The 23070-nt window shown below is 39.1% G+C and overlaps 1 protein-coding gene across 1 annotated transcript in view; it reads right to left on the bottom strand.

Annotated features, from left to right (window-relative positions):
* LOC119409620 (sodium/potassium/calcium exchanger 2) overlaps nucleotides 1-23070 on the bottom strand; it is an 80687-nt gene that overhangs the window by 25522 nt on the left and 32095 nt on the right. The window contains exons 3-4 of the mRNA XM_037676523.1: nucleotides 20978-21016; nucleotides 18285-18393 (exon numbers count right to left, since the gene is read on the bottom strand). Of these exons, the coding sequence (XP_037532451.1) occupies nucleotides 18285-18393; nucleotides 20978-21016 (148 nt within the window). The remainder of the gene's footprint in view (nucleotides 1-18284; nucleotides 18394-20977; nucleotides 21017-23070) is intronic.

Raw genomic sequence — 23070 nt, 5'->3', positions numbered from 1 at the left:
TATATATATATATATATATATATATATATATATATATATATATATATATAATAACTTACCATATTTTTTGGACTATATGGCGCACTTAAAATCTTTTAATTTTTAAAAAAATTGACAGTGAGCCTTATTATCCAGTGCGCCTTATGTATTAATTCTTGTTGTACTTACTGACCTCAAACTCATTTTATGTGGTACAACTGAACAACATCGAGAGCTATTGTGAATGAGTTGAATAAAGTTTGACTTATCCATTTAGTTTCGCTTAATTCACTTTATAATCTAGTGAGTCTTATGTATGAAAACAGACCCGTTCATTGATATTGCTCCTATAACCTGGTGCGCCTCATAGTTCGAAAAATATGATAATGTAGACTTTGAATAAACGTTTAATAGTTTTTACTGTACATGCTTTTCTAATTAAACAAAATTTACAGATTTGATAACTCCAGCCATAATAAAAAGCTAGCATGATGATTGTAGATGACTGTATATAAATCATGACCATAAACAAAGCCTTTCTACCCATTTCCGACTCTTAAGAAACAATAACTAATAAAACCAAAACAGTTACAAACTAAAATCAGTCAAAACCATGCAAAAAATAAAAATATGAAAGTCTAGATGATGAATATAATCCAAGATGGTTGTGCTTATTTGACATATTTGGCATCAGCAGCCACTGTAACCAGTTAATTTAGAAGCAAGATTTAAGAATTTTGTTATATAAATAATTTTTATTTAATCTGTCACGTATTGATATTCAAATCAATTGAATGTTTGTGCATGTCAGTCTTTGCATGTCTGTTCTGCCTTCATGCCAAAACATCAAAATCAATACAATTTTTATTTTAGGAGGGCATGGCTGATTTGTCATCATTCGCCACGATGCAGAGTCAATACGCACTCCGCCCAGTCGTGTCGACACCGTCTGTGACCTTCTGGCAAAATCGTTAATAACCCTAACTAACTGGCTGCCTCGATCCCGTTTCCTTTTTCTTGTTATGCATCACTTCTCTTTTTCCTCGCTCATCCATCTTTCCGTCTTTTCCTCACCTTGTCTTTTCAGTTTGGCAGCACTCAGCCCCTCCCTGTCTCTTGCAAACAACACACACACACACGCAGTACATACTGCATATTTTCACAAGACAACGTCACATTCGACTGCCTCGACCACTCGCCGTAGACGGCCATTCTCAGTGAGCTGTTTGACGTGTGTGTGTGTATATTTGTGCAAATGAGTGTGAGATCATTTTGTTTCTTAGACAGACTTGTCGGGTTGGGTGTTTGACATTTAATGGTTGAAATCCTCCCTTCTCTGGCATGAGGAGTCAGCAGTAACTATGAAAATACTCTGAAATCCTCCACCAGACTGATTACCAGGATGTAGGAATTGTGCTATAGGGTATCGGCATGTAAAAAGCCCCCCACCCTTCTAATATAGAAGCTGGACTTGTCATCTGAAAATAATATAAATCAGAAACAAAACTTGCAGATGAACTGTTCATGTCTGTAATTCAGCACTTTGTAGGTGTTTAGCATTTCTTTGTTCCGACTCCCTTTTTTGACAGATTTGGCCCTTTTAAGTGTATTTATACCACTACCGGTACTCAACGATCTCTGTGCTCTTTGTTTAGTCATATTTTTGTCCCATCGCAGGGCGAAGAGGGGGAATTGGAAATACTCTCTGGCTGTCCATGCTGTGAGCATGATCATTTGAAAAATATTTGGTTTGTGGCTGCATCAAGGCATTAGAAAGGTCAATATCGAAAAATGGGTCGCCATGTCAAAATCCAAGGTGGCCACCATTAATATCCATCCATCACATCCATCATCTTCTTCTTCCTTTTCAGGTCATGGGGGGGTGGGGTCACTGGTGCCCATGTCCAGCCATCACTGTGTGAGATGTGGAGAACACCCTGGACAGGTCACAAATTCATCACAGGGACATAGAGACAAACAAGACAAACAACCATTCACTCACTCACACCTAAGACAATTTAGAGTTACCAATCAGTCTAACATGCATGTTTTTGGTCTGAGGAAGGAATCCAGAGTACCCGGGGAAAACCCACGCATGCACAGAGAGAACACATCCTGCTTGCTCTCAACGAAGATGGTCGCTTCACCCGCTCCTTCCTCCCTCCTGCTTTTTGCTCTCTTGTCCTGTGAGTCTTTTTCAGAGCGTCTCTCTGCATATCTTCTAATCATGGATCTGGTCAGCTGATCTCTCAACGCAATTGATATAATTTTCTCGACGAGAAGACCGGGTGAAGGAGAGCCCTCATGCCCTGAAGGGACATTTGCTTTGGGATACACCAAGGATTCCTGGGGCCAGTGGAAGATGGTGTGTTTGTCCATATTGTCCATTGAGGACGTAGAAGACGCATACATAATTGGATTTATGATAACAGGATTTCTGCTTTTTGGAATCGGCAGGTTTCTGGCTTACCAACAAATTCCAAAGACGTCTGCAGTGGATCTACCAATTTTGAAGCTGCCTGCCATGTGTGAAGGAATGTGCCGTGCTTCGAGTGCCCAGACTCGGATGCTTTGTGAGCTAAGCCATAAGCTGGACAAAAATTTCTGAGAATCACAAACCACTTGAGGCTTCTGGAACGCACTGGCATGAAGGATTTGACCTTGGGGGAGGCTACAAGCACGACCTGGTGGAATGACCACAAAATTTGGCTGTTCGGTTCCTCCACTGACAGGCACCAGCAGAACTTTTGAAGGCAGACATAAAAAATAAAAATAAAAAATCAAGCAGAGTCTGCCTGTCCCAAAACAATTGTTATCAAATCTGGCTTCCCTGCTTGGCCTTGAATGGGTCAGCCATGTCAAATTTCTCCTAGAGGCTATGTGAATAATGATGCTGTGCTGCTCCTTCTCTCCTCCTACCCCCCTCTCCCGAGGACATCTGTGGGCCTTATCATAACTGAGCTGCTGATAAACACTGTACCATCTTGTAAGAAATTTGGAACTTTCTGGCAGTGTCCACGGACAACTCACCGCCTTTGTTGACCTCATGCATAAGTGTATTATGATGTCATTGTATGTTGCTGTTTATGTTGCAAGGTCTTTTGTTTTTGCATCTTTCACACTGTGCCCCAGTCAGGATATGGTGTGAGATATGATTTTTTTTTTACCTCCTCCACCGTCTCGTGTTCTCTTTTCCTTATCTACTTTGTATGTCTGTATGTAACAGGTCTCTCTTGTAAATGAGTCCTCAAGGCTCAATGGGAACTAACCTGTATAAATAAAGGTTGAATGAATGAAAAAACAAATCATGCAAACTCCACCCAGAAAGCCCCCCGGCCGGGATTTAGACCGGGGCAATCTGCTTGCTGAGAGGAGGCAGCTCTACCAACTGTGCCACCGTGCTGCCTGCCACCATTGATATATACATGTAAACTGACCACCACAATCATTTGAGGAAACTATGCTTGCTAGTTTTTAGATTGCTTAAAAGTATAGTTTCCTAAAATAATTGGGGTAGCTTTGAGGTCATCAAAGGTTAATCTGTGGCGGCCACCCACTGGCTCCACCCTTGCACCTGGCGGTTTCTTTCTCAAGGATCCGTCTCTCTGCTCTGCCTCAGACAAGCAAAAAAATAAAATAAAAAATCCCTCAGCAATGGGGGTCATCGGCATACCACTTGTACCTGATATTTAGTGTCATATTTAGCTTCTTGTATGTCTTTTAGTAGGAGGTTTCTTGGTTCCTTAAGGCCTGCTGATCCCAACATGGTGGTGCATTTGCCTTTCAGAAATATTGGCTTGGCTTGTCATATAGGACATATATGTGGTCCTCTGATGGACTTAAGACCTGTCCAGGATGTACCCCGCCTTTCGTACAGTGACTGCTGGACATGAGTATCAGCAACCCCTTGTGACCCAGAAAGGAAGTAGTGGGTAAAGATAAGGGATGGATGCACGACTTAATACTTTAGCAATTTTTTGTTCTTTCGTCTGCTCCCTGCGTTAGGGGTCGCCACAGCGAACTAAGTCGCACGAAGACTTGACAGTTGATTTTTAAGTCGGATGCCCTTCCTGACGCAACCACAGACCACCAAGCTACCACAGCCCTCTGTGTGGGGCAGAGAGCTGCTATCTAGGACACCCGGAGGGCAGATGGTGGGGGTTAAGGGCCTTGCTCAAGGGCCCAGAGTGGGGCAAATGAGGGTGGGGGCAGGTGTGGGTGCTTCACCTACCCCACCCACATTTTTGATGTTGTCTGTACCGGGGCTTGAGCCGGCGATCTTCCGATCACAGGCCCACCTTCTCTAACCTCTGTGCCACCACTCCCCTTGATACTTTAGCAAATATTAAAGGCAAATGCTATCACAACCATAAAGAAATGTATAAGAATCTAAAACAGGCTGTTCATGTCAAATCATTCTTTACAAAAGGGGTTGAACCTCATAACCACACCTCCCAGGAGGAGTCGCCACTGTAGACGAATGGGAAGCCCTATTCTACTTCACATGACCACCTCTCAGCCAATGAAACCTCACCATCTTGTGTTCCAAAATGGTGGATGCGTGGCTGTTAGGATTTGTAGGCGTAGAAACTAAAACTAGATTTCCCACCGGAAATAAAACCAGAAATCGGATCTACTTTTTAACAGGATATCACACTATAAAAAACAAAAAGAAATACATGTAAGTCCACATTTCAGTGGTTCCCAACCCTGGTCCTTGAGGAACACCATGCTACATGTTTTAGTCGTTTCTCTGCTCCAACACACCTGATTCAGTGGTTTAATTACTTCCTTACGTTTGGCAGAAGCCTCTTAATCACTCTTTTATTCAAATCAGGTGTGTTGGAGCAGATGAACAACTAAAACAAGTCAAGTCAAGTCAGATTTATTTATAGAGTAGGGTGGTGTTCCTCAGGGACTAGGGTTGGGAACCACTGAGGTAATATATCATTCTGATACTAATATACTTCAATACTTTGCTTATTATTGAATAAAAATCTGAATATTAAAGAATACAACCCTAAGCAGGGACAAGGTCTAATTGTTAGATAAGTACTACTGTATTTTGTAACGATAAAAGTCCAGTCCTTCCCTGCCTGTCTTCCATCATCAGATCTGCCTTCTACGTAAGCACCAGGGGAATGAGTCACTCCCGTTTGCCAAATTCAGCAACGCACGTCTCAGGTGTGTTCACCCACTGCTGGTGTAAGTGAAACCTCCAAGTGAGCGCTGAGGCATGGATGATGTATTTCTGAGCAGCGCAGATGGGTTACAGGAACAAAGACACAAAAATAGCACAAAGGAAGAAAAAAAAATCTTGATTTCTTTTTGTTTATTTATCCAAACGCTGCATTTATGTATATATGTGGTTTACCAGCCTGCTTAATTAATAATCTAACACATTCACAGATTGAAATAAAGGTAACATTTTATTGCAGTTTGCTAGTTTTTCAAATAACTAAAAACACCACACATAAATACGCACACGTCATCCATGCAGAAAGGATAAATTAAGCCGAAAAGTGAAAATGAGAACCAAAAAGAAAATTAAAATAAGGCATGTTTGCACTTATGTCAGTGAAGTCTCAAAGAGGCTGTCAAACAGAAAAGCATAACTGTGTCACAAGCGAGAACAAATGAGGGAGGAGGGACAGACGAAAGGTGTTGATTCGTGATGGGGGTGGAAAAATGGAAAACAAGAAGGATGTCAGAAGCCAAACTAAGCGGTGGAAGTAGTGAAAAGTTTCGGGCTTACCTTCCTCAGTCATTGAGTGATAATATTTTAGTTTCCCATAAGTCCCAAGCTCTACAACATCACAGCAAAAGACAAGGGTAAGGCAACGGACACACAGGAAAAAGAGTGAACATGACAGAACAAGACCGATCTGCTGGTTGTACGAACATCACATACTGCGCAAACACTCATGCAGGCAATAAAAACTTTTAAAATATATATCTCCGAGTCATCACTGCATAAGTGCAAAACAAAAACTGAATTGCAAATAAAATACATTAAATCTTCACAGTAATTCTGGTAAACAGAGTCCCAATGGCACACTTTCTATAAAAGCTTTGCAATAAAATAAAGTAGTAAATAAAAAGCTGAATAATAGAAGCATGAAGTTGATAAAGATGGATTAACAGAAAAACAAACAAACAGCAGAATTAACTGGGTCAGCATGCAACAAAATAAGAGCCCTCCTCTCCGCTGATGTTTTCAAAAACTGCACAATTCAGCGTTCCATTTCTCAACAACGCAACCCCAACAATTAATCTGACCACCTTACAGAGGCAGTTTTATTGGTCAGCACAGCTGCACAATGATGAATTAGGCAGGAATTCAAATCTGCAGCAACAGCTGAACATCAAGCAGCCTCCTACGCTGCTCTTTTCCTTGGAAAGGCAGTTTAACAGCTTGGAGCGCTTCTGTTTCAAATATAAATACGGTTCAGTTTTCCTCCAGCAGCCGGTTCTGGTTGCACAATAATTAAGCTGCAACAAATAAGATTAAACTACTGGCTGAACACATCTGTTTGGTCTGAAACTCAAACAGACAACAACAGTGCAGACTAAGTCAAAACGGGGATTCCCAAACTATTAGCCCAAGGACTGGCGATACCAGCAAAAATACATTAAAATGAGAAAATAACACCATAAATCAAAAGTACTGAACACAAGATGCACTGCATGTATACATTTTATTTATATTTCAAACAATAGTTGGGTTTTTGAGCAAAGTAAGAATCAACTTTATCCAGTCTATTGTGAATTGAAAAATAAAAAAAAAGTTACGAGTCAACGTTTCATAATTTGTTCCCTTGAACACTTAATGGGCTGCTAATTAAACCAGGCATGGGCAAACCCCGGCCCGCGGGCCGTATATGGCCCGTTGGGCTTTTTCTACGGCCCGCCGAAATGGTCCAAAATTTGGACAATTAAAAAATCTCTCTCTCTCTATCTATATCTATCTATATCTATATATCTATCTCTATATATCTATCTCTCTATCTATATATCTATCTATCTATATATATATATTTCTTTTCTTGCAGAGAAGTACTACTATCCTAAAGCTATCATCACAGCAACATTCAGCTCAGCCCACCCGTCTGCAGCCAGCGCTCTGCTCTCGTGTGAGAGGATTACGGTGAAAATCTCATGCCGGATGTGAGACTTGGCAGCCCTGAAAAATCACGCAAAGGAGATGAAAACACATCTCAGTGCAGAAGCCTTCTGCAGCTCTACCCTACGAGTGTCTCTATCCCACATGATTAGATGATTTTGATTTGAAGTGCCCGATAAAGGAAGCTTCGAACTGAGAGCCATTATTCGAAAACACAATCGCCACCTTCACACATTCTCTACAAGCGGAGAAAGAGAAAGGCTTTTTGTTGTTTACCAACTAAAATCTTGTCCTTGAGTGGTGACCTCAAAACCTCGAGTGAGCCGTACGATAATGAGCATGTGTGCGTCTGCTGGGGTTTGGAGTGCAGGGGGCAAAGTCAAAAAAGGCTTTTAACATTGATTATTTCACCCGAGCAGTGTGGGGTGGTTCAGAGGGCACGGGAGGAGGTCTGGCATGTGGTGCATGTGTGGTTAGGTTGGCGAGACGATGGATCGACAGACACTGTTTGCTCATCGCAGTTACGTAACGTACTGGAAAGGTGATTATTCATCAACATAAAATTAAAGGGAGCAGAGCTTTAATACTAAACATACATATACATACATACATACATGCATACATGCACAGCTGCAGAAAGAAAAGCTTTGCAGAGAGTGGTGAAGGCTGCACAGAAGTCTGTTGGAATCAGTCTACCCACCATCACAGACATCTACACCTCCAGATGCAGGAAGAGGGCCACCTGCATCGTGAAGGACCTCACTCACCCAGCACACACACTTTTTGCCCCGCTCCCCTCAGGAAAGAGGTTGAGGAGCATTAAATGTAGAACCAGTAGACTGAGGAACAGCTTCTACCCTGAGGCTGTTAGACTCATAAATATCAAACCAGAATAATCACTTTGAAAAAAATAAAAATAAATCACACGTTGCTGCTGATCTGTTTCAATGTTGCTGCTGATCCGTTTCATGTTGATGTCATCATGCGTGCTCGTCTGCTCACACAGACTTATGCTCATGTTCGTGCTGCTGTTCGACGTAATGGTTTTTTTTTTCTTAGAAAAACAATGATAACATCTAAGATATGAACTTTTACATTTTTATTGTTGGATGTAACTGGGACCTTGTGTACATAATTTCATTCCACCACATGTACCACATGTAGTGCGAACGACAAAGAATCTCTGACTCATATACATACATGTGTACACACACACACACAAACAGGGTACAGATCCCCCGCGATAAACTAGGATCTACTGTACATAGTTTGTCTACAAAATATACAATGAATAGTTTTTTAAGAAGGCAAAATATTAGATCATTTGGACTTTTCTGTTCATCAGAAACACCCTTGTTTTTATTCACATTAAACCCACAGATCGTCTGAGGCGACCAGCTAGAATGTCATGCTTAGAACATACAACAGTTTGGGTCAAAATACAATATATTTACAGTAGAAGTACAATATTGTCATTTCCTCTATGGCAACCCTGGTTCCAGTCATCAAACTATAAGTCACAGGACTGGTCTCTGGATGTTGGACTTTTTGCCTTCAATTTTAGACAATAAAATTTAAACAGCATTACTTTGTCCATCTTTATTTAGGTTGATACTATTTTATGTACTATTTTTGAGGACAGCAGTGAGTGTGGCACGTCTTAAGCGCCAGCATGAACTCAAACTTTGGCTCAAGATGAGGAGGGATAAGGAAATACAGGACACAAAGTGTCTCCCAGAAACAATGTGGTGTGAATGTGATCTACTGTTCCGAATGATGGAAGAGCAGAGTTGGCACGAAAGTAAAAATAAAATTAAATGTCAATACGTTATATCAGTAGAAATGGAAAATGCATTTCCATTGCCCAGTGGGTATTATTGAACCATGTGGTCAATGTGGCCCTGGGTCACTAATCAGATGGGACTACTGGTAGAGACAGCATGAGGCAAACGGTAAATACCGTTAGGGTGAATGCACTTACCCCCCATTCGAAGTGGTTGCTAAAATAATTAAAAATAATAAATTGAGAAATGTTTTCTTTGTTTGTTTTATATACCGTTTAGCCAATTTGCTCTTTGTCTGCATCAAAAGCCATGAGTCATCTCTAGTCTCACCAGTTTACCAAATAAAGTGTCTGCCAATAGGGTTGCATCATCGTTAAACACAATGACCTTCAGACAGAGGGCAAACAAACAAAACAAACAAAGACGTCCAATGTTGCAACATTAGCGTGTGTGATTTTTCTTGTTCATTGTTTTGTACCATTAATGCTTAGTATATTCATAGTTTAGCGTATTCCTTAGTTCATATCTTAGATCTTATTGCCATTTTTCATTACAATTTGTATTTTTGTTGGATGTAACTGGGACCCTGTGTACATAGTTTTGTTCCACCTCATGTACCACGTGATGTGAATGACAATAAAGAACCTTGACCTTGAAAAATCAGCTGGAGACGCTTAATAAAACATGTGGTTTAATAAAACAAAGCTGTCACAGAGAAATAAGTTTAGCAGATATTTTAATAAAAACAAGTTTATCCCCATTGTGATTAAACGATCTTAACGCATTTGGTTCCATCAGACGACATACTCCTGCCTATCGTCTTCCAACTCCAGCTTTGAACATGAGTAAGGCTCTTTGGGTGATAAATCTTCTTGAAGGGCTTGAAGTTAAGGCGTAAACGCAGCCTGAATTCTGAGTGTGGTTTTAAGAGCGGTCTCAGACAGCCGAGTGAGATCCACTCCGTCTTGTTCACTCCCGGTCTCTCTCTGCAGTTCAATATTTGATGCCACTCCCGAGTGTTTGTAGCTGCACATTGAAGGAAGAAGAGATGGTGGTCTTTGCGCCTGAAACTAAACCATCCATTACGATGCCCCTTTACGTGCAAAAACACGAAAAGCTTAAACTCTGTTGTAGCGCTATTTGCGTTAACTCTTTAAAAGTAGATGACCATGTGTAAACACGGGAAGTGTAAGGAGAAGGTTAGTAACGGTTTTGTGGAACAGCCAATTATAGATAGCCACAGAAGGAAAAAAAAAAGTTCAATTGATTTCTCTGTCAAGTTCTTATTGACTCTTGGTTTCTGACAATGTAGAGAGAAAGGGAGCACCAGTTCGTGAACTAAGCACAAACCTGACAAGTTGAGAGAAATGACTCGTCTTCTCTCCTGAATGATAAACGGACCGACTCAGGGACGTTACTAACAGGAGAGCTTACACAGAGCAGCAGCAAAAAATCCAAACTTTCAACTGATCGTTTGGATCTTTAAATTTGGTATATAAACAGTTAATATCTCACCTGTTGTAGATAGCTTCTTGAGCAACCTCAGTTTAAAAAAATAGCATTTAATTCTGACAGGACTAATGCGCTAACAGCTATTCTGAGTTAAATGTGAAACCCAGAGAAGACTGATGTCATTAAAACAACTCTAGAATATCCAACATTTTTCAGTCAGGTCATCTGGGCGGTTTCTTTTTTTGTGCTGAAACGTTTCACCTTTGATCCGGAAGGCTTCATCAGTCAAGGAAACAACAAAACTGATTCTTCCCCCAACAGCTTACTCCAAAGTGGAACAAACCAGTTCTGCTTGTGATAAGATGGTTTCTTTGGTACGCCCCTCCTCCATTGCCGGCCCTTGTCAAACTGGTTGAAAACAACAAAGTCCATGCGCAATAATCCTCTAGAATAGAATAGAATTCTAGACTCTAGAATATATATATATTTTTAAGTGGTTTATAAAAACATCACACAGACAATAATATAATGAAGAATTTATGTCGATGTGGTATTTTGTGTTATTTGGGAGCACAAATATTAGCGGTGGCAGCTAACAGTAGCACTTCCAAATGCAAAGCACATAGCACTTTGATTCACTGTGAATGTAAAGTGCATTATAAATAAAAGTCATCATTATTATTATTATTATTAAAGGGCACTTTCAGCAGGAATGTCTTAACATTTCTACCTTAAAAATAATTTAAATTAATAATCAATTTTCTCCCTATACCAATGTAAAATAGCCTACAGTAGACCGTTTATACTGGTAACAACTGGTAACTCATGGCTTGTTGTGAACACTCGTTTTAAAACAGCATAGTGTTAAAAAGACTAATGAATATTACTCTTCTGGTAGCCAAGCCTTGAAAGATTTGTGTTTCGTTACTCAATGTTTAAACCACTGACACCTTTGTTTTTTTAAGAGTAAAAAGTTCAGAGGTTTTCCCCGTCCTTTGGCCGTCTTGCGCAGTGGAGTACCTCACTACTCTATTCACAAGAGGAAATCTAAGAAGTCAGACTGTAAAAAAAAGCTATTTAAACTTTAACATTGTATGATGGAAAATTGTAGTGGTTTTAAAACCATGCAAATACTTTTTACAATCCTGTCAGTTTCACTTTACACAACTGTCTACATTAAAGTTGATTTTTTTGGGGGGGGAATTACAAACAGTGAAAAAAGTTACATTAAAACTGTAACGCAGAGTGGTCGTTGAATTTTGTTGTAGTTTTGCTGTCGTGTCTATTCCAGGTCACTAGATGGCGCTGTGACTTTTGTATTTAAACAACATGCGCAGACACTCGAGCATGACAAATAGTTAAAAATAAAAATATAGTTTAAAGTAGAGACTGTGATACAAACATTGAGTTGCTTCTTCACGTGAGAGAGTGCGCAGCACAAACTGCACTCTGCCAACCACCATTGTTACTGTTGTTCAACTACTCGCACAAGCACAGATTAAACATTGACTGCAGCCTTTATGCATTTGTTGTGTGCATGCATAATTTCACAAAGATGCCCAACATTTCCATACACCCACTGAGATCTGGATTCAAAAAGCGTCAGAGAAAACAACCGTTTTTGTTGGCGTACATGAACGGCCAAAACGCAGCAGAAATGCTACAGTTTCACTCAAAAACAGCTTTGTGTAAACACGGCTTTACTCCACTTTAATCCTGGCCTCACCCAGACTGGATCTCCAAATCAAGATCGCTCATGGAAAGCTCTACAACGGGTGAAATATTTATTGTTGACAACCTCAAAACCCCACTTCAGAATACCTGAACCATTGCTTTTTCGGGAGAGGAGAGACAGGAGTAAGGACGATGAGCAAAACAATACAGAAATGATGGTTTCCAGGGAGAATGCATCCACAAAATGAAATATTTAAAGCAGAGAGTCTGCAGGGATTGACAATACAGAGCTGACGGACAACATATTGGCGCTCAGGAAATGTAAACATTAGAAAAGACATTCGATCAGAGTTGCATCCTGACTGTTGGAATGAGGACAAACATGTTTTTTTTTTAAATATATATATATATATAAAAGAGAGGTTTGGGTGGAAAAGGCAGGGGACACAGAAATTAAAGGAGTAACTCACCAGAATCAGCAAATTCTGAGGGGACAGTCAAAGAAAGAAATAAGAAGAAAACAGAGACAAGATAAATCCAGGTGGTATTTAGTGCGGGAGTGAACAATAAATCATTTGTTAAAAAGGAAAGTACCTTAAAAGAGTAGAAGGAAAATTATATCAACCAATTTCCTAGAGGGTAAGCTTGCAAACTAATCTGAACTTGAAAGAATTATGTGCTGTAGAAAATTAGACTGAAGGATGGGTGTCACTAAGTCTTGTCCTGTACAGGATAACATTTTTGATTGAGGCTTTGATTGCCCCGTGTAAAGGAAATAAAATGTGATTATGACTTGCCACAAAAATGTGACAGATAGGACCAAACAGGAAAAAGAAAGTAAAAAAAAAAAAAAAAAAAAAAAAATAGTTGAACAGTTAAATCCCCATTTTCATATCGTTTTTAAAAAGCTGAATTTTTTTTTTTGCCTTGTTCTACACATTAATGGAGGATATAGACATAAAAACTGACATTTTAAAGTGCAGATTTTTGGTTAAAAAGCTGGTTAAGGTGTGTTTTAAAACACAGCTTTTCAGAATTGAGGTTGTAGTTGCCCATTTTTAAACATGCCATCTTTCACTTTTTGCCGGAGAAACCAAATGATGTAAAACCGTTCTTTCCGGTTATTCTTCGTCTGTCCAGCTTTTTCCTAATCCTGTTGCCACTGAACTTAATAATGAGCTGAAGAGGTTAACAAATGAGGATGGCACAATTAGTAGACCTGTTGCCTGTCAGAGACGAGGTTGCCAGTTCAAATCCCGGCCCAGGACCTTTCTGGGTGTGGTTTGCACGTTCTATTCGTGCATGCATGGGTTTTCTCTGGATACTCCGGTTTCCTCTCACGGAGCAAAAACATGCATGTTAGGCTGATTGGTAACTAAATTGTCCCTTGATGTGAGTGAGAGAGTGAATGGTTGTTTGTTTTGTTTGGCTCCATGTGTCCCTGTGATGGACTGGAGACCTGTCCATGGAGTACCCCACCTCTCACACATATATAGCTGGACATGGGCAACAGTGACCCTGCGACAGCCCCCAAAAAGGAAAAAGCGAGTAAAGATAATAGATGGATGGAAAGCTAACAAATTAAGGAAAATTGTGAACAGTATATAACATCTCTTTAACCTCTGTTGTGTTTTCATGTAAAAAAAAAACAAAAAACAAGATACTATTGCTATGAGAGGATATTTACCCATACTAAGAATGGTGCTGGGTATGTCAACGTTTGTTAGAAACATTTTAAAAGCAAGTGTTTTTATTACTGAAGGAATAATGGTCATTAAAAAAATGCAGACATGATTTAAAGGCCTAGCTATGCTACTACAAATATTTTTCCTGGGTTTATTTTTGTGTTCATTGTTAACACATTCTAAACTATCCATCCATCCATCCATTATCTTTTACCTGCTTCTTCCATTTTGGGTCATGGGGGGCGCCGATGCCCATGTCCAGCAATCACTGTGCGAGGGGTGCGGTACACCCTGGACAGGTCTCCAGTCCATCACAGGGACACATAGACAAACAACCATTCACTCTATCACTCACCTAGAGACAATTTAGAGTTACCACTCACCCTAACATGCATGTTTTTGGTCTGTGGTAGGAAAACGGAGTACCCGGAGAAAACCCACGCATGCACGGAGAGAACATGCAAACTCCACTCAAAAAAGTCCCCGGACTGGGATTTGACTCGGCAACCTTCTCGCTGAGCGGCAGCAGCTCTACCAGTTGCGCCACCGTGCTGCTCGTTCCAAACTTACCCCCACTAAATGCCAGTGCTGTCAGTGTGGGTCATTTGACCCAAGGGCAGCAGGAGGGTTAACATATCAAAAGGAAGAAAGAAAAATAGTTGATTTCATGTACAATTTCTTGTTTTACTAATCAATCAGTACATGGTCAAAGTTTAATGGTAACAGAATTGGGAGAAAGTGAAACAGATGCAGAAAAAACAAACTAATAATAATTTGCTTTGGTTTCAAGGCCTCCAAGGGGTTGTGGGCAAACCGGCTGCAACATCATAATTTCTGGAAAGCACCGTTTCTCAGTTCAGTTTATAGTCAACACCCGACTATAAACAAAAATGTGAAAAATCTCCACTTTGGAAAGTGTTTATAACAGTAAAGTCCATGCTCAATAATCCAGGTATACAATCCAACATTTTTCAGTCAGGTCATCTGGACAGCTTCTTTTTTTTGTGCTGAAACGTTTCGCCTTCGATCCAGAAGGCTTCATCAGTCAAGAACACGCACACAAAAAAAACTGATTCTTCCCCCAACAGCTTACTCCAAAGTGGAACAAACCAGTTTTGCTTGTGATAAGATGGTCTCTTTGGTATGCCCCCCCTCCATTGCTGGCCCTCTTCCTTGTTGACAGTCTTGTCCAACTGTGTGCGAAACGTTTTAGCACACACACACACAAATAGAAACTGTCCAGATGACCTGACTGAAAAATGTTGGATTGTATACCTGGATTATTGAGCATGGACTTTGTTGTTTTCAACCAGTTTGACAAGAATGTCAACAAGGAAGAGGGCCAGCAGGACGTACCAAAGAGACCATCTTATCACAAGCAGAACTGGTTTGTTACACTTTGGAGTAAGCTGTTGGGGGAAGAATCAGTTTTGTTGTGCGTTTCCTTGACTGATGAAGCCTTCTGGATTGGAGGCGAAACGTTTCATCACACACACACAAAAAAAGAAACTGTCCAGATGACCTGACTGAAAAATGTTGGAGTGTTTATAACAGTGTTCATTTTTCCCCACCAAAAAAAGTCAATGTGGACGAAAGGCACAACTGCAGCATACAAAGGGTAAAACCACACAGAGGCACAAACACCTTACCAGTAACTAACCAACCCCACTCTAAAAGTCTTACAAGAAGATGAAAACCACTTACAAGCACTTGCCAAACAACCCCAGTCTTTCTGACAGCGTGAACAGCTTATTTTGAGAAATACCTATAAAAAATGTATGGAAAGAGTCCTTCCGGCTCCCCACAGCAACGGTGAACTACTCTTAAAGGCTGAGAGCAAGCAAGGCCAAGCAGAACCATCTCCACGTTTTAACCATGCATCCAATATTCCTCGCCATGCTGTGAGAGCATCAAGAAATTTTTGTACGATATTAACAAAAATCTGTAAAATATGTCTAACATACTTTTAGATATATTGCCCCTGTACTATCTTCCCACTTTACTTGTAATCTCAAACTTCAGTAATTTAAATTAATAAATGAGCCTAAATGTGCCTAATATCAATTTTATATGTTCACCAGAGTATGACAAATCTTTCCAGAGCGCAACGATGAAACGTCTAAATAATGTATTCCAATGAGCCGAAGCCTTTTATGTATTCAGTCTTCACATCATGTCACAATGTACTTGTTGTTTCAGTGCATTCATTTCTTGTCACTAAGTTTGCCAGAAGACCCATCAGTCAAATCCGGTACATTTTGTTCTACGTTCGTACTGAATTTGTCCGTTTCCGCATTTAAATCCACATGTACTCACAGATAGTCAGACTTGATTCAAACTTTAATTTGAAGCTTCTTTTAAGTGACTCAAACTTAATATATATTTAAGGTCTTGTACACAGACATACCCGGACTACAACCTGCAGTCTTGGGGTTACTATAAGATTGCAGCACGCACCACCGGGTTGCGGTATCCCCCATGACATGACGTAATATATGGTTTTGTGTAAATATGGATGGCCACAAAGATGTAACTCTCCTAGAACTCTGTGATTTTTGTTTCATTCAATGTGATGTCAGAATGAATTCACAGAAGAACAGAATGATTTTGATTCAGTGTACTGCAACTGCATATTGATGCCTACTTAGAAGCCCATCTTGGCATAGCACATTAATCATTTCTGGGCTGACTCATTGAAGGTTTTGGCTTTTTCTGAAAGCAAAGTCTCTTCGGAGTAATGTTAAAGTGCCTCCTGAATACTCGACAGTCATTCGCTAAAGCAATTACATGGACTGAGAGAAGAAATATTTAGTTTGTCGTATTTTGAAGAAATTACATTTAGGCTTGTTGAGTAATTCTTACAGTCGTGCTTTTCTAACAGCATACACCAAACATGATCATTTTCTCACTTTTGTTAACATTTATTTAACAAGACTGACGCAAGTAACACAAAGTACCTGTTCAAACAACAAGAATGCGTTTGTTTCACTTAAATTATACTAATTCAGTCTTCAAATACTGTGTTGGGCTGTCCTGTATGTGTTAGGGTTGCAAAGACATGGAAAATTTCTGGTAAATTTCTAGAAACTTTCCTTGGGAGTATTGGGTATCTATGGAGATTAACTGGAAATTGGGGGCAATTTAAACAACCTATGTCATAAAAGATAAACATTTTGCTTAACGTGCGAGTCACTTTGGAGAAAAAATGAAGTTGACCCAAACAAAGAGACAAATTTTAGCACCCAACTTGCTCTTGGTGACCTCACTAATGACATCATGGATTTTAATCATTTTCAACATTTCTAAAGACTTTTTTTTTGTGTTCTTGCATTCTTTTTTTAAAATTCACAACTCAGAACAACAAAAAAATGTTTATTTTTGTCGTCATTGTAGTCACATAGACCTAAATTGGTAAATTGCATATGAAATAATGTTTACAATTCTGTACAAAGGTCAAATTTCTTAAAACGACAGAAACCTATTTTCATGAAATTTGATCAATACTGTGGCCTTTTCAATAATTGTATCTACATAAAAACAAAACAAAACATTTTATGTTATTGCCATCTGTCCCTACATGTCGAGGCTTATTTATTTTTAGACTGTTGGAGCTGTAATTTTAAGGTACATCAAGGAAATCCGGTCGTCAAAATGATGCTAAATAATATTTTTCCCAGCTATATTGAAGTTTCCTGATAAGGGCTAACCTTCAGTATTTTACATTTTAGGCTTATTTCCGGTTTAGTTATTCCCATAATTTCTCATCAATTCCTATGGAAATTTTCAAACCTTGAAAATAGGTAGAATGTTGCAATTTCATTTATATACCGGTATATAGTGTGTGAGGGATAGAAGGGAGGTAAATAGCACTTAGTTAAATGAGTGTCCGTGTTCAACATTAGCATTTACTTTATAGATTGCACTTGAACATGTTTTCCTTCAAAAACACAATCTAAATTGGGACGCTCGAAGGATAAATTCTTCTCAGACCCCTGCTGCCTATTTGCTCCCCATAAACATGAAATGTATGTAATTTAGCTCCATCTTCCCTGGGTAGACAGAGAATTAGACAACACTGCATCTCTTTCAACAAATTAACATACCCATCCCCTTCGCTGAGCTCTGACACAGCTGTTTTACATTTTCTTTAGCTGAGCTAATAGGCCATCATCTTGGATTAAAAGAAAATCATCTCCCATCGTAGTAGAGCGCAGAAACATCACAGAGCTCATCCTGACTCATACGGACAGTTATTAAAAATGGGATGAATGAGTTTTAGAATACATACGTATGGATTTGCTAGGAGTGTGGGTATTAGAAATAACTTACATTTGGAAAGTGCATTAAAAGCTAGTATGAGCTTAATTGGTGCGTTTTAATGAGAGTTTAAAGTTGCCTTGTAGTTGGAGGGTCTTATAAGTTTGGTTATGTCTTGTTTCTGAGTCACTTGGAGAAGATTAAGGTAACTTCAAGGGAAAATGACAAGACCGGTGACTCATGCCAGGCTTGCACAGCCTGAAACGGTACAATTATGTTCAGTAAAAAATCATTTATATCGGTGCTGTATTTCCTAGAAGTTTGCCTTACCTTCGCTCAATGGGTCCAAAGTGTGAATCATCAGCTGGAAAATGCTGTTCCTCATCAAGCTGTTGTGCAGAGAAGCCGAACTACCTCCTCTCTGAAGCCGAGGCCTGGCCTACGAGAGAAGAGGTACAGTGTCAGTCCAACATCCAGCTGCTGGGAATGAGTCCTATCAAGTTGTTTGATTCATTAAATGATCATAAAACCAAAGTGCCACCTCATATTGCAACTTGGCATGGGTTGATATGAAAGTACTATAGCAATATCACATTATGGTTATGGCATTAAATTAACAATATCATTGCTCTTTAATAAACAATACTGTTGATTTCATCTCAACCTTTGAATGATTGAGCCTGACTGAGGTTGATGTTAGCTAGTTATTTAGCTACACCGCAAACCCAATATTGTTGATTAACTCGATAATACTATGGGGTGCCGTTTGTAAAGTTGCACAGTCAAAAATTATAAATATTTTGGTTTATTTAGCTTTTAATAAGAAAATAGTTGTTTTTTTCAAAGTCATATTTCACCATGTTATTCATACATTTATAAATGTCTTAGTTCCCAACTAAATATTTAATTTACAAGATAAATATTTAATTTACAAACTAAATACTTAACTTGCAAGTTAAATATTTAGTTAGTAAACTAACTATCCATCCATCCATCCATCCATCCATTATCTTTACCCGTTTATTCCATTTTGGGTCACAGGGGTCGCTGGTGCCCATGTCCAGCAATCACTGTGCGAGGGGCGGGGTACACCCTGGACGGGTCGCAAGTCCATCACAGGGCCACATAGAGACAAACGAGACAAACAACCATTCACTCTCTCACTCACACCTAGGGACAATTTAGAGTTACCAATCTGCCTAACATGCATGTTTTTGGTCTGTGGGAGGAAACCGGAGTACCCGGAGAAAACCCACGCATGCACGGAGAGAACATGCAAACTCCACCCAGAAGGCCCCTGGACCGGGGTTTGAACCAGGGACCTGTTCGCTGAGAGGCAGCAGCTCTACCAGTTGTGCCACCGTGCTGCCCGTAAACTAACTATTTAGGTATAAATTGAATATTTAATTTACACCTATAAATTTAGTTTACCAACTAAATATTTAATTTTTATGCTAAACATTTAATTCCTAAATAGTTAATTTGCAAACTAAATATTTAGCTTGGACGTGAATATATATTTTACAAAACAAACATTTAATTTCCAAAATAAATATTTAATTAGCTAACTAAATATTTACTTCAAACTTAAATATTTAACTAGCTAGTTAAATATTTAACTTACTAGGTAAATATTTAGGTCCAAGCTAAATGTTTAGTCAGTAAATTAAATATTTAGTTTAAGAATTAAATCTTTAGCTTAGAAATTAAATATTTAGTTAGTAAACTAAATATTTAGTTAGTAAACTAAATATTTAGGTGTAAATTTAATATTTTATTTACACCTAAATATGTAGCTTACCAACTAAATATTTAACTTGCAAGTTAAGCATTTATTTTGTAAACTAAATATTTATCTTGTAAATTAAATATTTAGTTGGGAACTATGACATTTATAAATGTATGAATAACATGGTGAAATATTTTGAAAAAAAAAAATCTTATTTAAAGCTAAATAAACCAAAATATTGATGTTAATTTCAGCCTGTGCAATTTTACAAATGTCACCCCATACAATACATGCCAACTCTTCGAGCGTCATTTGTTTTAAAACTGCATTTTCTTAAAAAGCAAGGCAAATGTTACTTTTCTCATAAGACATGTCATCACCATCGGTGGTTTTTGTTACCAGAAAAAATTCAAAGTGGACACCAACCCATGTCCATTTGTGTCCTTTAAGATCTGAATTCCTGTACAGCAACTTATGGTTTGTAAGCTCACAGTATTTAACTTGCATTTTAGGGATGTATTTTGATTTTTGTGCTTTTATATTGCTTTAGTCACAAATGCATGTTAGTTCATCATTTGCTCATGAATACTCTGTGACCTTGGCGACATGTCTCGGTAATCTTCTTTTCTGTTAAACCATTGAGCGAAACCTGCAACCGCAACCCGGTAAAAATCGTGCAGCTTCTTAAAAAATATAAGCCTCGTCGGTTGCGACAGGCAGACTCATTCAGAGCGACACTTGAGCTTCTTCTCCCAAAAGAGTCCTTCCCAAGGTCACCCCCAGCAGCTGAGGCTGAACTGTGGAAAAACCAGGTGTCGTCGCAGGTGACAGCTGTTGGGAGCGTGTCCGCCTTTGGATGCTCACAGGATGCGTAGGCGCAGGAGGTGTCAGGTACTAATTCACAAGTCCGTATGGGTGAGAGCTGGAGGCGAAGGAGACAATGCAGACTGGTGGGGGGTTGTGAAAGGTGGCCCTTAAGGATCACCTTCTGCTATTCTGGTTTTATTCGTCGTCTTTACTTTCCGCTTGAAGACTTTTAAGAACTAGACAATCTGAAGACTGAAGTACATGCTCAATGTTAGCTGTCGTTTTCCTGCTGTAGCTAAACGGGTTTCAGAAAACAGATGTCGCCACTCTGCACAAAAGGATGCTGAGGGTTAGAAATAGTGTGCGTATCTTGTTCACAATATGGCAGAAGAAACGCACTAAGAACATCCACACACACACAAAAAAAAAAAAAAAACTGGGACAAACACAGAAACAGACGGCAAAGTGTCAATCAGACGAGACCTACCGACAACTTGCCATCATCCTCAGGCGCCCCGGGACTCGCCTTCTCATCCAACACAAAGAGAAGAAGAAGTAAAAGGAAGGGGAAGAGAAAGAGAAAACAAGACATACATGTGAAGCATGCCACACACAGACGAGACAAAAAAGCAATAGAGAAAGACAGTACAGCACAGAAACCGTGATAACTGACTGTGATGTGAACGGACAAGACTTGAGACAGATTCCTCCCCACTGCTGTGACACCCCGTTGTTGCAAGCTGAGCAGAATTACACTGTCTACTTAAGTTTTCTTGAAATTTATACAAAAACGGTCATTTAGATCAAACGCCTAAAACTTTAGTGATGGTAGAGGAAATCAAGACGTAGATTCAGTATTTAGTACTTTGTGTGAGATACATTTACAAGTCGAGGCGGTTTAGTAATGGCAAATGTACTTAGGTTGATCCTTTTATATTATTGATTAAATGAAAACAGGTTTATGTTTCAATCATTTGAAAAGTAAAATAATAAATTTACCCAAGGCTTGGTATAGAGTGCAACTTGACTGTTGTAATTCGCTACATAGCAGCAATTATTTTTTTTGTGGGCACATAGTACTGCAAGTTGTTAAAACACCAAGTTTTTATTTTATTTTGCTTCCAATGAGCCAGACTTGCTTGTAATCTTCTAAAGTGGTCTTGATTGGTAGTTCTTTAAGCTTTCCAAAAAGGTATTTCTACGTTTTGCTTGCTTTTTTTTTGACAGCAAGTTGTTCAGTTTGTTTAAATTTAAGAAAGTGGACAAGTAGAGTACAAAAGAAGACGTGTCAGACCTAAAACGCGATCTACAGAAGATAAACTACATCTGAAAGTCTTGACTTTGGGGAAATATGAAAAGAAAAAACTCCAAAGTCCTCAGAGATCCTTCAGTTAATCATTGTATGCCAAGTTTTCAGCCATTAACTCTTTATAAATTACCTTGATGGTGCAAAAAAATTTTGTAACCAGTCTCAAACTATGTTAATTTTGATACTATATAGCTGGGTCACTAGTATGTCAGCTAGTTACTAATCAGAATTCAAAACTGGTTGTTTGCTATGTAGTTTGTTATGTGGAGACACAAGAGTCTTCTTTTGATTCAGGAGCTTTTATGGCTGAAAGGTTTATACGTCAGAGTTAGGTGGCTTAACAAACAAGAAAACACTACTTTAGGATTGATTAAGCACTGTGGTGAAAATAAGTTCAAAAGCAAAACTTTGGAAGACTTTTCGAAAGCCTGAAGAGATTTTAACTCAAGACTGCTTGAAAAGATTACAAGAAATCTTGGCTCCTTAAAATGAAAACGACAAATAAATGAGGGATGACTCAAGACTTCTGCACATACGAAAGCACAAACCTGTCTAGGTGAGATCTCACAGCTGAGAGTGCACATATGAGAGACCAATAAGAAATGAGGTCGAGAACATCGTTTACACTTGCTAGACAATACTGTGTCAAGGCAAAATTCTTGGGGAGGCTTCGAGAAAATTTCTGCAGCACTGAAAGCCCTACATATCACAGTAACCGCCATGATTCTCTATCTGAAAAAGCATGGCCGCTCGGACAGACCTCTTAAACCTAACCTGCCAAACTGAGTAGTCAGAGATAAAGGGCCATAGGCAAGACATCCACGTTTGTGGGTGAAAAAAGGATCCTGAAAGATGTGCAATGATCCTCCAGTCAGGTCATTATAGTAGCACTTAATAAAAAGCAATTTGTCACAAAAGTTTACAAGAAAGCTTTAGATGTGTAAAGTATGAGAAGGAAAATCTAAATGTCTACTACAGTGTGGTGAAATATGGTAATCGTAACCTCATTTGGAGGGGAATTGCGTTTCCTCTTATTGTAACAGACACTACAGGAAAATAGCAAAAATCTAATATAAAATTTCCAAGTTACACTATTCGTATAGGGCTATGAATACTGTACCAAAAAAGGAGGAAGAGTTCTCATATCATAGCTTAGTTTTAATTAAATTTGTCACTGGCTATAAGAAGATACTTGGCCATCCAAGTATCTTCGCGGATACTTGGCCAAGTATCTTCGCAGATACTTGGCCATCCAAGTATCTTCGCAGATA

The sequence above is a fragment of the Nematolebias whitei genome, chromosome 1 (assembly GCF_014905685.2).
Source record: "Nematolebias whitei isolate Nwh7 chromosome 1, NemWhi1, whole genome shotgun sequence".
Classification (NCBI taxonomy): Eukaryota; Metazoa; Chordata; class Actinopteri; order Cyprinodontiformes; family Rivulidae; genus Nematolebias; species Nematolebias whitei.
The sequence above is the reverse complement of the archived record's forward strand: the minus strand, read 5'-3'. Positions and strand labels throughout refer to the sequence as shown.